The sequence below is a fragment of the Thalassophryne amazonica genome, chromosome 18, assembly GCF_902500255.1.
Source record: "Thalassophryne amazonica chromosome 18, fThaAma1.1, whole genome shotgun sequence".
Lineage (NCBI taxonomy): Eukaryota > Metazoa > Chordata > Actinopteri > Batrachoidiformes > Batrachoididae > Thalassophryne > Thalassophryne amazonica.
The window spans coordinates 71,374,392-71,389,201 of record NC_047120.1 but is presented as its reverse complement, the minus strand read 5'-3'; the positions used below and the strand labels follow the sequence as shown (position 1 = coordinate 71,389,201).

At 39.2% G+C, this 14,810-nt stretch overlaps 1 protein-coding gene across 1 annotated transcript in view; it reads left to right on the top strand.

The window, feature by feature from the left end:
* Positions 1 to 14,810, top strand: part of cacna1g (calcium channel, voltage-dependent, T type, alpha 1G subunit) — a 518,682-nt gene that overhangs the window by 175,287 nt on the left and 328,585 nt on the right. Inside the window, 1 exon segment of the mRNA XM_034194509.1 lies at positions 13,459 to 13,592. Coding sequence (XP_034050400.1) covers positions 13,459 to 13,592 — 134 coding nt within the window.

The window sequence follows — 14,810 nt, the reverse complement described above, 5'->3', positions numbered from 1 at the left end:
TCACTTTGCCAAACTCTTACTTCTGCTGTCGGCGACGTTGATGTCGATGCCATAAAATATTGGGAAGACCTTAAGGCAGCAATAACCTTCTGCTGTGAGAAATCCATTGGGTATCGGTCTTGGAAATATCAGGACTGGTTTGATGGAAATGACTGAGGGATCACAGAGATAATATGTGAAAAGAGGAAAGCTTTTACTGATTGGCAGCACGATTCCTCGAATGAGAGCAAAAGAAAAACCTATCATACCATTAAAGCTGAAGTCCAGAGGTAAATTCGTCGTTTAAAGGATGAGTGGTAGGCAAATAAGGCAAATGAGATTCAAAGTCTTGCTGACAAAGGAGACACCTGCAGCTTATTTAATGCCATTAAGACGATCTATGGTCCTTGCATGTACGGCGCCGTAGCAGTCAAGGATAATAATGGAACTCTCTTGAAAGATGCTAGCAACATTAACCGTCTCTGGATGGAACACTTCTGTGAGCTCCTGAACCGTGACTCCTCTGTCGACGAGGCTGTTTATGACGATATCCAGCAGCTACCTATAAACCAGGAGCTCGGGAGTGAACCAAGGCCCTCCGAGATACAAACCGCTATTACACAGATGAAAAATGGCAATGCTCCAGGCACCGATGGAATTCCTGCAGAGATATTTAATTCATACCATTCAACGAGGCGAATGTTCCAACTTTCACCTCATGAAATATTCATACCATTGAACTCATAAACATTCATTATTTGTACCATCTTTCCATCCAGAGTTATAACATTCTGACTATTCTCTGCCTGTTTAACATCTTTTTTATAACATTAAGTAGCTACTTTTGTTTACAAATGAACTTCTTTGGTTTTCAAGATACAGTTCACCTCCCAATGAACAAATGTTATAAATCTAAGTGCTTTTTCGGGGGGGCAGGATGAGTAGCTCAGTAACAACACTGGTTTAATTCTTACAGAATAGCTTTTGCATACTTGTTGAGTGTTAGATTCTGCTGTAGGTAATGGAAAACAAGTAACATCTACTGACTAATCTATTTTTAAAAAATGACTTTATTTTATAGGTTCAGAGAGCGTCTAGTGACACTGAATTTTGTCAACACCCTGGACCAGCATCCTTCACTCTTCTTCTTGTTCATGTGCTGCAGTGAGACCAGGCTGACAGCAGATGCTGTGGAGGACATCTTCCACGTGTAGTTCAGGTCACCCGGCAGATCCAGGCCTTCAGAGGAAACAAACGTACTGAGCTACTGCTTTATGTGGAAGGTATTAAAGTTGGTTGAAAATATACAAATCAGCAATTTTATCATGTCAAAGTGTCAGGGCACATTTTTGTCATTTTATTCTTATTAAAAACAATTTTTTTTTCTTACCTCCCCAGAGAAAAATGGAAATCTGTCTTTGAAAGACATTCTTATGTTTGCTACTGGACTGAGGGAAATTCTTCCAGCAGGAATTCAGCCAAAGCCGCAGCTTCTTTTTGAGGCCACTTCACACTTCCCTGTAGCCGCTGTCCGTGCAAAATTCCAGTATTACAGTTATGAGGAATATCAAGAAGTCATGGATTATGGCATCCCAGACTCTCCTGGGTTTAGACTTCCCCAAATTCCAAATCTTTTTGCTCGTAAGCCAATTGTAACCTCTGTGTTTCTAATTTTAACCAAACGCTTAAATTTTTACATTGTTTAATTTATAAACACTTAATGTTAACTTTTGTCCTGCATTTTGTGATGAAACATTTCAAGAAAGTCTCTAAACATAGCACATGAAAATTGGTGCATCTCAGTAAATTAGAATATCAGGATTTGTAATTTCAAAAACACTAACTGTAATTGGCAATCTTTAAAAAGACTTGAAATATTTATATCTTCAAATATCTTGAAAATGACCTTTTTAAAATGCAGGGAAAAAATTCCTCAGTGCTCTAATATACTGACAAGCAGTAGTCGAATTATACAGGAAAAAAAACAGCACTCTGAGGAAAAAAAGTTATATTTTAATAATAGTGCACTTTTATTTTTGAGGAGTACATTTGTGAAGAAATGCTTGCTATTTGAACCCTGCTCACATGCGTTTGTAATTCTGTCTTGGTGAAACAAATCTGTACTTCTGTCTGGATCAAACTGTCATTAAAAGGAAAAAGTTCTTTATACAGTATAACACATGGTCTTCTTACTTCTTCAGGTATAAAACCTCCCCAGTGAAAGTTTACAGTAAAACAATTTTAAACAAAAAATAATAATAATTTTTTTTTTGATTTGTGTCAGAACTAATAGTATCAAAATCTATCAGATAATCTGTTAGAATCACCAGTTCTTATCCTCTAAAGTCCAGCCATATTTTTGAGTGATATATAATTTTTTACTGCAGTGGATCAGTTGACTATTTGAGCAATTTCAAGTTCATTAAATGGACCTGGAGATTGTCATGGCCACATAGACGGTGCTGAGCTGGCAGAATGTCATCAGACTGGTGCAGGACTTCCTGAATCCACACTCTGTTCCACTGTACCTTTAGGTCAGAGTCTGAATTAGGAACAAAATCAGTCACATCACCAGGAATCATCCTTTAAGACCACAACAAAGTTCTTTAACTCGTAATTTAAAAGCATCTAGTTTTTGTGTAGGTAGTCTTTTTCAGTTAAAGTGTGATTTTTTTTTAATGAAGTTTAAATATAGTGAAAGATAAAATATGATTGTCTAAGTTTTATATTGTTATATAGAAGGTATGTGCATGATGTCAAAAGAACTAATGGCAGTTAGAAAAACAAGAAGCAGCTTTAGTTTCTATGCAACTAAACAAAAACCCTTTCAACATTTTCCATGGAGTACCTGCTGTGACTAACTGAGAGCAAACTGTTCAACTTTAATACCGTTCTGTTAAATGAAGTCTAGTGATGAGACTGAGGGAAAGTCTGGTCCTCAATCTTTTTATAAATGAACACAAGACGGAATGACAGCAACATGGGCAGGTGTTCTGTTCTTACACTATTGTGTGAGCAGATGTTCAGGAGACACTATGACCTCAAATATATGGACTAAATACATTAGCTACAGTATGAGTAAAGTGATACATGGCTTCTGGTTTACCAGATGGATGGTACGATTGTTGCAGACGTATCTGTCCTCATACTTTGTTTGTAAGACATTCATGAAGAGATACTGCAAAAGGTGTTTCTGCTCATGACTGCCACTGAAAAGCCGCCTCTCTCTCTCTCTCAGGTCACTGAAAAGTTCAATCCAGATCTGAGTCCTAATGATGGAAGGACAAAATACACAAAATGTGTTAAATGTAATTGTTGTCTTAAAAACAATTAACCAGATTCATCTGAATAATCCTGAAGTCTAAGCACTTTGGTCATATAATTGAAAGTATTTTTTATACCCTCAGTATTTTGTACAATTCAATTTTCAAAAAAAAAAAAAAGAGAAAAATATCTGAATGAATCACCAGTAACATACCTCAACTGACTACGTTCTGAAACACTATGACAGCCTTGGAAATGTATGCTCACTGTTGTCTATATGTCGTGTTAATTGTTGTTCTGTTACTGATATTATTTGCATTTTATGTCCCAGTAATGTCTCATGTCCAGTTTAGATTTAGTTGTATGTCTAATTTAGCCTCTGTTACTGCACATTTGGAGTTTGGGGAAAGGCAGTTTCAGTCTTCTGTGTAATGTACTGTTGCATGGCTTGATTGACAGTAATGTTCACTTTGACTTTGACTTTCTAGTAACAATAACTGAATTTCTTACACCACTCATTTACATTTTGGACCACTATTCTTAAGTTTGCTGCTCAAGTCAGGGGTGTAGGTTTGCATATGGACCATAGGGACAAGTCACAACCAATATTTTGGGATGGCAAAATAGTCCCTACCAATATTTAGCATAACAAAATCATTCACTTTTTTTTTTTTTGCGAACTCGATACTATAATTTTAGTCGTCACGTTTTGTGTTTTCGACGTGCCAGAGTGACAGGGTTACCCATGTTGCAATTTCATTGGCTCACGTTCTTCTCACATGGACATAAACAAAGCGCATCTCGTGGCAGGCAGCGCTTCATTTGTAAAGTGGGAGGTCCCGGAGCGCAGAGGATGGGTGGCTCCGGTGCAGTGTTGCCAGATGTACGATAATTATCCCTCTGTACGATGTACGATCAATAATGGGAAAAAATCCAATATGTACGATAATTTCAGTTGGTTGCCCAAACACGCATCTCTCTCTGACACCCAAGAATCATTTTGCAGGCGTTGCACTCAGGCGGCATCAAAGACACACCACACACAGGGCTGCTGCAGGCTTTGGGCGACCGGGACAAAGTCATTTGAAAGCCCGCCCCCTCTCATACAAAGTAATGAGTTCCATCCAATCTGTGCAGGACAGGAAGATTCCCCAACCAACATCTTTTTTTTTTTTCAAAACTTTATTTCAACAAATGTAATAACAAACGAACAAAACACAAGAGCAAAGAGATATACAAGAAAAATAAAAGTTCAAGTTCCTTATGGTGGTGTCAACATTTTTTCTGTGCTCAACAAAATCTGCACAAGTGTCCATGGCATCGGATGACGACAGCGTCCTCGAGGTTGAATTCGACTCTTTCTAGTCTGGTAATTAACACGTTTGTGTCCCTTCATAGAAAATTTTTTTTTCTAGTCTGGTAGTGCATTTGCTTGTGCATTTGTGTTCTTTTTGTGCCATAGTTTCCCCATTACTATAATTACTGTTTAAAAATGTGACATAAAATTCTTTGTAAATAAAAACAAAAAAAAAAACGCTAAAATAGCTACGTTGTATGCGTTTTGTTTGTGTACGATAATTTCTCCCAAAATACGATAGTTTTGACGTTTTGGTACGATAGTTTCATATTTCATATCTGGCAACACTGCTCCGGTGCAGAAAAACAAGAAGGGCGGGGCTTGCGAACAATGCTGTGCGCCACACTTAAACTGCACACCCACACAAACACATCTTCACAAATGACACTAACACCCTGCCTTTTCCTCAAAAATTACTACATTTATGTTTGCTGTCTCTCTGTACTTTTCTGTCACTTTTGCGCTCTTTTTCATACTTTTCCCTCGTTTCAAAAGTCACCGAACCGAACGCACTTTACCGTAATATATGCAACATATAGCACACTGTTGGAACGCACGGGTTCTTCGCTTGCTGTCAGTGTTGAAATTTTTCAGACTGAGGGCTTACATGAGAACTTACGGTAATGAGAATCAGCAAATCAGTACAGAGAATCAGAGAATCAGTACAAACTCTAAATCACCTGCAAGAATAAAATAAAATGAAAAGTGCAGCCTGCTCTATTAACTGTGATCACCGATGTTTGACACTTTCCAATAGACAAAATGGCACATATCTTCCTTTTAGTGAGTTTACATTAATGAATGTTTAATGCCTGGTGTGTCCACCCAAGTGCACAAAATACTGGGTGCTCAACAAGGCAATACATGAATTTATCACATGTGATGCAATGATTTTTGAACAAGCCAAAAAGTAATTTCATGGAAATATGATGATGTCTGTATTTTGTATATTTTTAAAACAGCGCGCTAACTGATGCACAGCAGAAGGTTTCATTCCAGCACCGGTGCTGTGGACAGCTCCACCTCCATTTAAAACATACACCGACCTGGATGATTCTCATTCCGTGTCACGTTCTCTCCAGTTATGTGAACATGAAGAGAACATAACAACAGAGTTGGTACCTCTGTTGTGGGAATGTGCATTTGAAACTTTTCACCTTAAACTGACAGTCTAACATGTAAGGATTAAACAACGAGAAGCCGTGCATTATACGGTTTGAATGCACGACGTGGAGTCTAAAACACCACAACGCAAAGTGCATTCAAACCATATAATGCACGGCTTCTTTTTGTTTAATCCGCTTATACCATGGTCCCACACAGTGAGCTAACACACAAATATTTATTAAAGTTAACAGAACTTGATAAAAATGCGTAAGTATTTGGGACTATTTTATGCCAGTCTCAAGACATTTTGCCTTACCGAGTCTGCGGGCACGCGCCGCAGCGGGCCACTCACACCACCGCCCTCTCTGCTGGGTGGAGCTGCGACCAACTGGCAGCAGGTCCAGAAACTACGCTCGCTGTTTTGATGCAGAGCACTCGGCAGCCCACAAGGATAGAACCGTTCTCTTCTTCTTTCCCTCTTTCTCTCAGATTGTTCTGTCTGAGTTATTTTCATTAGTTACTTCCTCCAAACCATCAACATGTCTATTAGACCCCATTCCTACCAGGCTGCTCAAGGAAGCCCTACCATTAATTAATGCTTCGATCTTAAATATGATCAATCTATCTTTATTAGTTGGCTATGTACCACAGGCTTTTAAGGTGGCAGTAATTAAACCATTACTTAAAAAGCCATCACTTGACCCAGCTATCTTAGCTAATTATAGGCCAATCTCCAACCTTACTTTTCTCTCAAAAATTCTTGAAAGGGTAGTTGTAAAACAGCTAACTGATCATCTGCAGAGGAATGGTCTATTTGAAGAGTTTCAGTCAGGTTTTAGAATTCATCATAGTACAGAAACAGCATTAGTGAAGGTTACAAATGATCTTCTTATGGCCTCGGACAGTGGACTCATCTCTGTGCTTGTTCTGTTAGACCTCAGTGCTGCTTTGATACTGTTGACCATAAAATTTTATTACAGAGATTAGAGCATGCCATAGGTATTAAAGGCACTGCACTGCGGTGGTTTGAATCATATTTGAATGAATGAATGAATGAATGAAAACTGTTTGTTTCGAACATTTGATACAACAACAATTACAAGATAGATCAGTAAAGACAACAACAAAAAAGTTCCTACTGTGTACCCAACATGTCCGAAAAGGGGTAGGGTGAAGCATCAGCTTATTTATCTCTACCCCTTCTTCCCCACAACCAGTAATACCCTTTGCCACATATACACATAGATTCCTACACACCTAAACCGATATATATATATACATATATATATATATATATATATATACATATACACTCAACAAAAATATAAACGCAACACTTTTGGTTTTGCTCCCATTTTGTATGAGATGAACTCAAAGATCTAAAACTTTTTCCACATACACAATATCACCATTTCCCTCAAATATTGCTCACAAACCAGTCGAAATCTGTGATAGTGAGCACTTCTCCTTTGCTGAGATAATCCATCCCACCTCACAGGTGTGCCATATCAAGATGCTGATTAGACACCATGATTATTGCACAGGTGTGCCTTAGACTGCCCATTGAACAGGGATTTCTTTCTATAAGAATTTTTTCTGCCAAGCTTGGTCCAATATTTACAAAAAAATTATTAAAACCGTTGACTACCTCATCCTTATTTTCCTTCTTGACATTATTATCAATGAAATACTGAGGGTAACTCTGTTTTTATTACCATTTTTGATAATGCTATTAATATATCCCATATTCCTTTAATATTGTTTTTGTTATTATATAATATGTTACTATAATATTCCTTCCTACATACCCGTATATATTAGTTAATCTATTTTTGTATTTCTTATATCTATTTTCTGCCTCTTTAGTCTTTAGTTTTATGAATTCTCTATACAGTGTATTTTTCTTATTACATGCATTTCGTAACCCTTTCGTCATCCATGGTCGAGCTTGGATTTTTTGTTTTCTGTAGTCTTGTTTAATTGGACAATTTTTATCATATAATGATGTAAATATTTGTAAAAAAGTTTCATATGCACTATCAACATCACTTTCACTGTATACCTTTTCCCAGTTTTGCTCCTGTAAATCCTTCTTTAGTGTGTTCATGTTTTCCTCTGTCCGCACTCGCCTGTATTTTATTTTCTCCTCTGGCTGATTCCGCCGATGGTTTCTATTATAAACGATGAAAACTGGTAGATGATCACTAATGTCATTGATTAATAATCCACTCACAGTGTTATTCTCAATATCATTGCTGAATATATTATCAATTAAGGTAGCACTATGGGATGTAATTCTGCTTGGCCTGGTGATTTTTGGATATAAACTCATACTGTACATTATACTGATAAATTCATCTGTTATTTTATGCTTATTTGGATTAAGCAGATCAATATTTAAGTCACCACAAATGAACACAGTTTTTTGATTAGTTTTTGAGAACATTTTTCCCATACAGTCAGTGAATGTTTCAATACTAGATCCTGGTGCTCTATATATACAGCTGACTAATACATTTTTGCTTTTTTCTTCACATATTTCAATAGTTATACATTCTAATAAGTTATCAATCACAGTTGTCATATTGTCTACTGTTTTATAATCCATGTTCTTATCCACATACACAGCCACTCCTCCTCCACTCTTATTCTTTCTGTTTACACAATTAAATTCATTTCCATCCAGTTCAAAATCCATTCTTTTATCTTCATTGATCCATGTTTCTGATATAGCAATTATGTTAAATATTTTTTTAAACTGACTTAAATATTCTTTAATGTTGTTAAAGTTTGCATATAGACTTCTGCTGTTGAAATGGATTATTGATAATTTGTTATCCGTTTTAATGATCCGATTAAACTGTTCATCTGTATAATAGCAACAACTGTCATTGATATTTGAGAAGAATTATTGTCCGGGTCTATATCGTGCTCCAAGTCCAGTACATTGTGGTCTGTGTATTTAAATGTTCTCAGTTCTACTTTTCCATGATCAGCAATCCTTTGAGTTATATCCTTCTTGTCTCCAGATGTAGATGAATAGGTAGTAGATGAATAGGTTCCTCTGGTCTGTGTCATGGTGTTGTGATGTGTTTGTGTCCTCATACCTTATTGGTCATATTTGTCCAGATCCTCGCTTTAAGAAACACTATTGTTCATATTTGTCCAGCTCCTCGATGTTCCTTATTGCCATGACCTTTGCTTGTTCTGGTGATCCGTTCAGTTTGATGAATATTTTACAGTTTGAAGTCCATGTGTGCTGGATTTTTCCCTGTTTCTTTAAGAAGCGTGCTTTCCTGGCGATGTCGGCATTCCGTTTGGTGAGATGTTCATTGATGAATATGTTTGTCCCTTTCAGTTTTCTTCCTTGTTTTAACAGTGCTGTTTTGTGTTTTCTGTTGATGAATCTCATGATGACGGTTCGTTTATCACCGTCATTTCTCCGGGGCAGAGGGTGGCACGCTTCAATGTTATTTAAATCCATTTCTATTTTTTCGATTTTTTAATATCGTCACCTTCCTCCGCTGTCAGAACCTTCTTAGGCCCCATGGTCGGCTTATGAGCAGCTTGTCGATCGCCGATGTTAACAGCCTGCGTTGTTTGTCACCGGGATGGATCTGCACTGCGCTGGTGCCGCGCGGCCTCGGTGTTTCCGCGCTGATGGATCCGCGGTGGCTGCACAAGGCCTCGGGGAAGCGGCACTCGTGACGCGCGGCTCTAATGACGCAGCGCGCGGCCTCAGTGAATTCACCACGTTGGGCCTCGGACGTTGTTGCTGTCCAGTCGCGGGGCTAAGTTGCCGGTTGAGGTGGTATTCCCACTGTCCGGGTTGGCAAACACCAGCGTGGCAGATGGCAACCACAAACACCACCTCTGAAAACTCAGGTACAAACTTTTTGCAGCTCGCTCTGACGACACGCAGCTCTGACTGACTGTGACTGACGCAGCTCTGACCTTGAAGAACTTGAAGAAAATGAAACAAAGCAGAGCGTGTTTCATTTTTATTTATCTAATAGATTACAATTTGTTCATGTAAATGGGGAATCTTCTTCACAGACTAAAGTTAATTATGGAGTTCCACAAGGTTTTGTGCTAGGACCAATTTTATTCACTTTATACATGCTTCCCTTAGGCAGTATTATTAGACAGCATTGCTTAAATTTTCATTGTTACGCAGATGATACCCAGCTTTATCTATCCATGAAGCCAGAGGATACACACCAATTAGCTAAACTGCAGGATTGTCTTACAGACATAAAGACATGGATGACCTCTAATTTCCTGCTTTTAAACTCAGATAAAACTGAAGTTATTGTACTTGGCCCCACAAATCTTAGAAACATGGTGTCTAACCAGATCCTTACTCTGGATGGCATTACCCTGACCTCTAGTAATACTGTGAGAAATCTTGGAGTCATTTTTGATCAGGATATGTCCTTCAATGCGCATATTAAGGAAATATGTAGGACTGCTTTTTTGCATTTGCGTAATATCTCTAAAATTAAAAAGGTCTTGTCTCAGAGTGATGCTGAAAAGCTAATTCATGCATTTATTTCCTCTAGGCTGGACTACTGTAATTCATTATTAGGTTGTCCTAAAAGTTCCCTGAAAAGCCTTCAGTTAATTCAAAATGCTGCAGCTAGAGTACTGACGGGGACTAGAAGGAGAGAGCATATCTCACCCATATTGGCCTCTCTTCATTGGCTCCCTGTTAATTCTAGAATAGAATTTAAAATTCTTCTTCTTACTTATAAGGTTTTGAATAATCAGGTCCCATCTTATCTTAGGGACCTCATAGTACCATATCACCCCAATAGAGCGCTTCGCTCTCAGACTGCAGGCTTACTTGTAGTTCCTAGGGTTTGTAAGAGTAGAATGGGAGGCAGAGCCTTCAGCTTTCAGGCTCCTCTCCTGTGGAACCAGCTCCCAATTCAGATCAGGGAGACAGACACCCTCTCTACTTTTAAGATTAGGCTTAAAACTTTCCTTTTTGCTAAAGCTTATAGTTAGGGCTGGATCAGGTGACCCTGAACCATCCCTTAGTTATGCTGCTATAGACTTAGACTGCTGGGGGGTTCCCATGATGCACTGAGTGTTTCTTTCTCTTTTTGCTCTGTATGCACCACTCTGCATTTAATCATTAGTGATTGATCTCTGCTCCCCTCCACAGCATGTCTTTTTCCTGGTTCTCTTCCTCAGCCCCAACCAGTCCCAGCAGAAGACTGCCCCTCCCTGAGCCTGGTTCTGCTGGAGGTTTCTTCCTGTTAAAAGGGAGTTTTTCCTTCCTACTGTCACCAAGTGCTTGCTCACAGGGGGTCGTTTTGACCGTTGGGGTTTTTCTGTAATTATTGTATGGCTTTTGCCTTACAATATAAAGCGCCTTGGGGCAACTGTTTGTTGTGATTTGGTGCTATATAAATAAAATTGATTTGCTTTGATTTGATTTCCCGTCTTCAATCTTGTCCAGTTCGTCCAGTATTAAATCTTTACGCTGTTGCTTTTGCTGCTGTTCTCGTTTGCTCTCCTCCTCTTTCCATTCCTTAAACGTTTTATTTTGGCCAGAAAATATTAAAATTCACTTGGAAATCCATGTTTTATTGCGTTTCTGTCATTCACCTGTCAAAACACAGCTGACCTGTGCCAACTGATTTGCGCGTTGCTATGGTGACAACCACAGCGGAGTGATTATAACAGTGACTTAACTCGCCAAACTACGTGTGTGTATACACGAAAATAATGCACGCCAGTTAGACATGGAATTCTCACTGACTGTGGTATAAAATAATGAATATACTTGTTCAGGATATCTGAGCTCTCCAGGATACAAACACAAGCAATGGACATAGTATATGTTACAGCAAGGCACCTTAAATGGATAAAATCAAAATGTAAGTTTAGTAATGAGGGAATTTCCACAGCAGTGGTGCTGAATGCAGGCTTGTGCACCACACCTCGCACCTCCCGTGAAATAGCAGACAAACTATTTTCAGTGCACATTCATTTTTGATTTGCTAAATGTTCAGTAAATAACATTTTCAGTTAAAAATGTCTTTTTTGTGCAGTCTTGCAAGACACTAATTGCATTTCACTTTACACTTACAGTCATTGACACATGCAGAATCCTCATTTGCATGCTGCTGTCTACATCATGATGCCTCCTGCTGTCATTTGTGCATTTGCTCTTAGTAAATCCCCTGCAAAACATTCACCATCCCAACGTGCAAGAATTTAGAATGCCCACACATTTTACCAGTCATTATATGGGATCTTGGTGATTTGGGCCTGATGTGTTTGGTTGATAATATAGTGATATAATATATGATGATAATATAGTGATTCTAATATATGATGTTTTACATGGAAAGTTTTTTCTACATTAAAGTCATATTACAGTATCACTCATGCCTTTGGAGCTTTCCGTAAAAACCTGTAGAGTTTTCATCAATCAGACTCGTAAAGAAAAGAATTAGTTTGGGGGATTAGGCCGCGAGGCCACTTTTGGTTAAATGAGCAGCGCTTAAAGCATCTGGTGTGATGCATGCTCACTGTTACTTAACAGGGTTAACCGACCAGGTGTTTGCTCCAGAAACTTACTGCAGAACAGAGCTGAGATCGTGTGTGTGTGTGTGTGTGTGTGTGTGTATGTGTGTTGGGGTTGTCGAGTTGGAGAACACAAACGGGTGTCGATGGCAAGACGTGTGAGAACTTTTACTCACATTTCTGCAGGAGTGTGTGTGTGTTTGAGTCCGGCTTCTGCCCAACACGATTTCATGTCTTTCTTCGTTTCTGCGTTCATGTCGGGATGACTCACGTATCTGTGGGTGTTCTGGGCCTTGATACACTTTTTTTTTCTTTTTTTTTTTCGTTTTACTGCTAAATGTTCCTCTTGGGTTCAGTCTTGATTTTGATGGTGGAGTTTGTCAGTTATGTTGCCTGTCAGACTGTAATGAGGGCAAAACGTTGCCCTTTTCTTCCATGTTGTTTTGTTATAAACTCAAGAATGCAATTTGCCTCTTGGCCATCAAGGTGACCTCGTGGTTAATGAGAACGCCTGTGGTGAATGTAAGAATTAGCCGGTGTTCTGTCGAGATGAGGTGCATCATCGAGATGAGGTTCCTCTCGTAACTGTGTGCACTCGCGTGCACTGAAAAAATTACTTGACAAAGTTTGCTTATTTTGATGTGCAAGTAAATGTATAAATTGTTCATCCGAACGTAGTAATGTATAAAATCTACTCACTATGAAACGATAAGTATTTTTAACCTGGAGTTAGCTTATTTCGACAGGCAAAATATACATATACATTTATGCTCCTAACGTAAAATACAGAAAATGTTTTACTTACTAGGCTATAAATAAATAATAAATAAACTTACGTGAATACTTCTCTGTGGTGGGTAGAGGAAAAAAAACAAAATGTGCATGTGCAGTTGCACGTCGAGCGAGTTACATCATCTCCACATGTGCACTTGCATGAGGCACCTCATCTCGACGGGTGACGTCTTCAAGTCCAGGGTAGAGCGATGTGCACATGTGCACACATACGCAGTAGCGCGACGCACCTCATCTCGACGGGGCACCAGGATGAAGTGCCATTGAGCAAGACGCCTGAGCTCCAGGTGCATGTTGGGAAAGAGAAAAGTGGATTTTGGTGCAGGGATCAGTCATTGTCAAAGAGTCAAAGTTGCGGTGTTGCCTGAAGCCTGGTCCGCACTGTGTGATGACGCCGAGTTGTATTTTTCTCCCTGCAGGACTTTGATGACTTTATCTTTGCCTTCTTTGCCATCGAGATGGTGATCAAGATGGTAGCTCTGGGGATTTTTGGGAAGAAGTGCTACCTTGGAGACACGTGGAACCGCTTGGACTTTTTCATCGTCGTGGCCGGGTGAGTTATGAGCCGACTGAATCCTCTAACGACGGCCTGTGGGCCGGATGTTGTCCATGAGTTTGTGTGGGGTTTTTTTTTTTTTTGGTTCCAGTATCGACACGCATCACTTACAAACTGTCACAAAATGCTCAATGGTCACAAACCACATCAGAGTGTTTGTCCCCAGACTGAGGTCACTTTGTCCTTCTGCCTTTTGTGTTTGTTTAAAATGATGTCTGTCGTGTGTTTGCTTTGGTTTCTGTCACTCGCACTCTGTAACCCAAATATGTCAGTTCTTCTGACATATTTGTCCCTGCACAGCTGCACAGTAACTGAGTTCTGGATAACCTGGAATAGTTTTTGTTGTAACATTATTGCATTGATAGGAAGGAGTACCCAAAAACAAATAAAATGTGCCTATAGGGGGCGATGTTGATGAATTTTATTATGTCCACCACAAATGGTGGTTAAATGAAACAATCAAGATCTTATTGTAGTGGAGACATGTTTATTTGTCCAGCTTGCTTATTTTAGAATTTAAACAGTCCCTATGGTACACCCACAAGCTGAGGTCTTCTGGTATGAATCCATACTTCATGTCTCCATGTTAGGATGGACCAGTAATCCGTGTCTATCTGACAATGCTTTGTCCAAACGGTACCAAATGTCCAATGTGTTGTCTAATGCACATTTTTTGTCCATCTTGATTATTTTTGGAATTTAAAAGTCCTTATGTGGGGCTTAGTGGTTAGCACTGTTGCCTCACAGCAAGAAGTTCATGAGATCGATTCCCACCTGGGCCTTTCCGTCTATAGTTGCATCTTCTCCTGTGTTTCTGTCAGTTCCCTCCAGGTTCTCTGGCTTACTCACACATCCAAAGACATGCAGGTTTGGTGTATTGGAAACTTTAAACTGACCTTGAACTTTAAATTAAATGTTTGTCTGTCTGTATGTAACCCTATGCTGGGGTGTACCCTGTCTTGTGCCCAATAACTGCTGGAATAGGCTCCAGCCCCCCCCCCCCCCCAATAATTAAGTGAGTGAGAAATGAATGAATAAAAAAGTCCTTATGTGAAGTAACAGCACAGGCTGAAATGTGCATATGTGCTACAAACTCATCTCCAGGTAAACACTGTAAAAATGTGAGTTCCACACACAGATAACATATACAGGAACTGGACAAACAAAATATGAGTAAGCCCCTTTGGCTTCTCCCTTGTTTATGCTCTGGGTCAC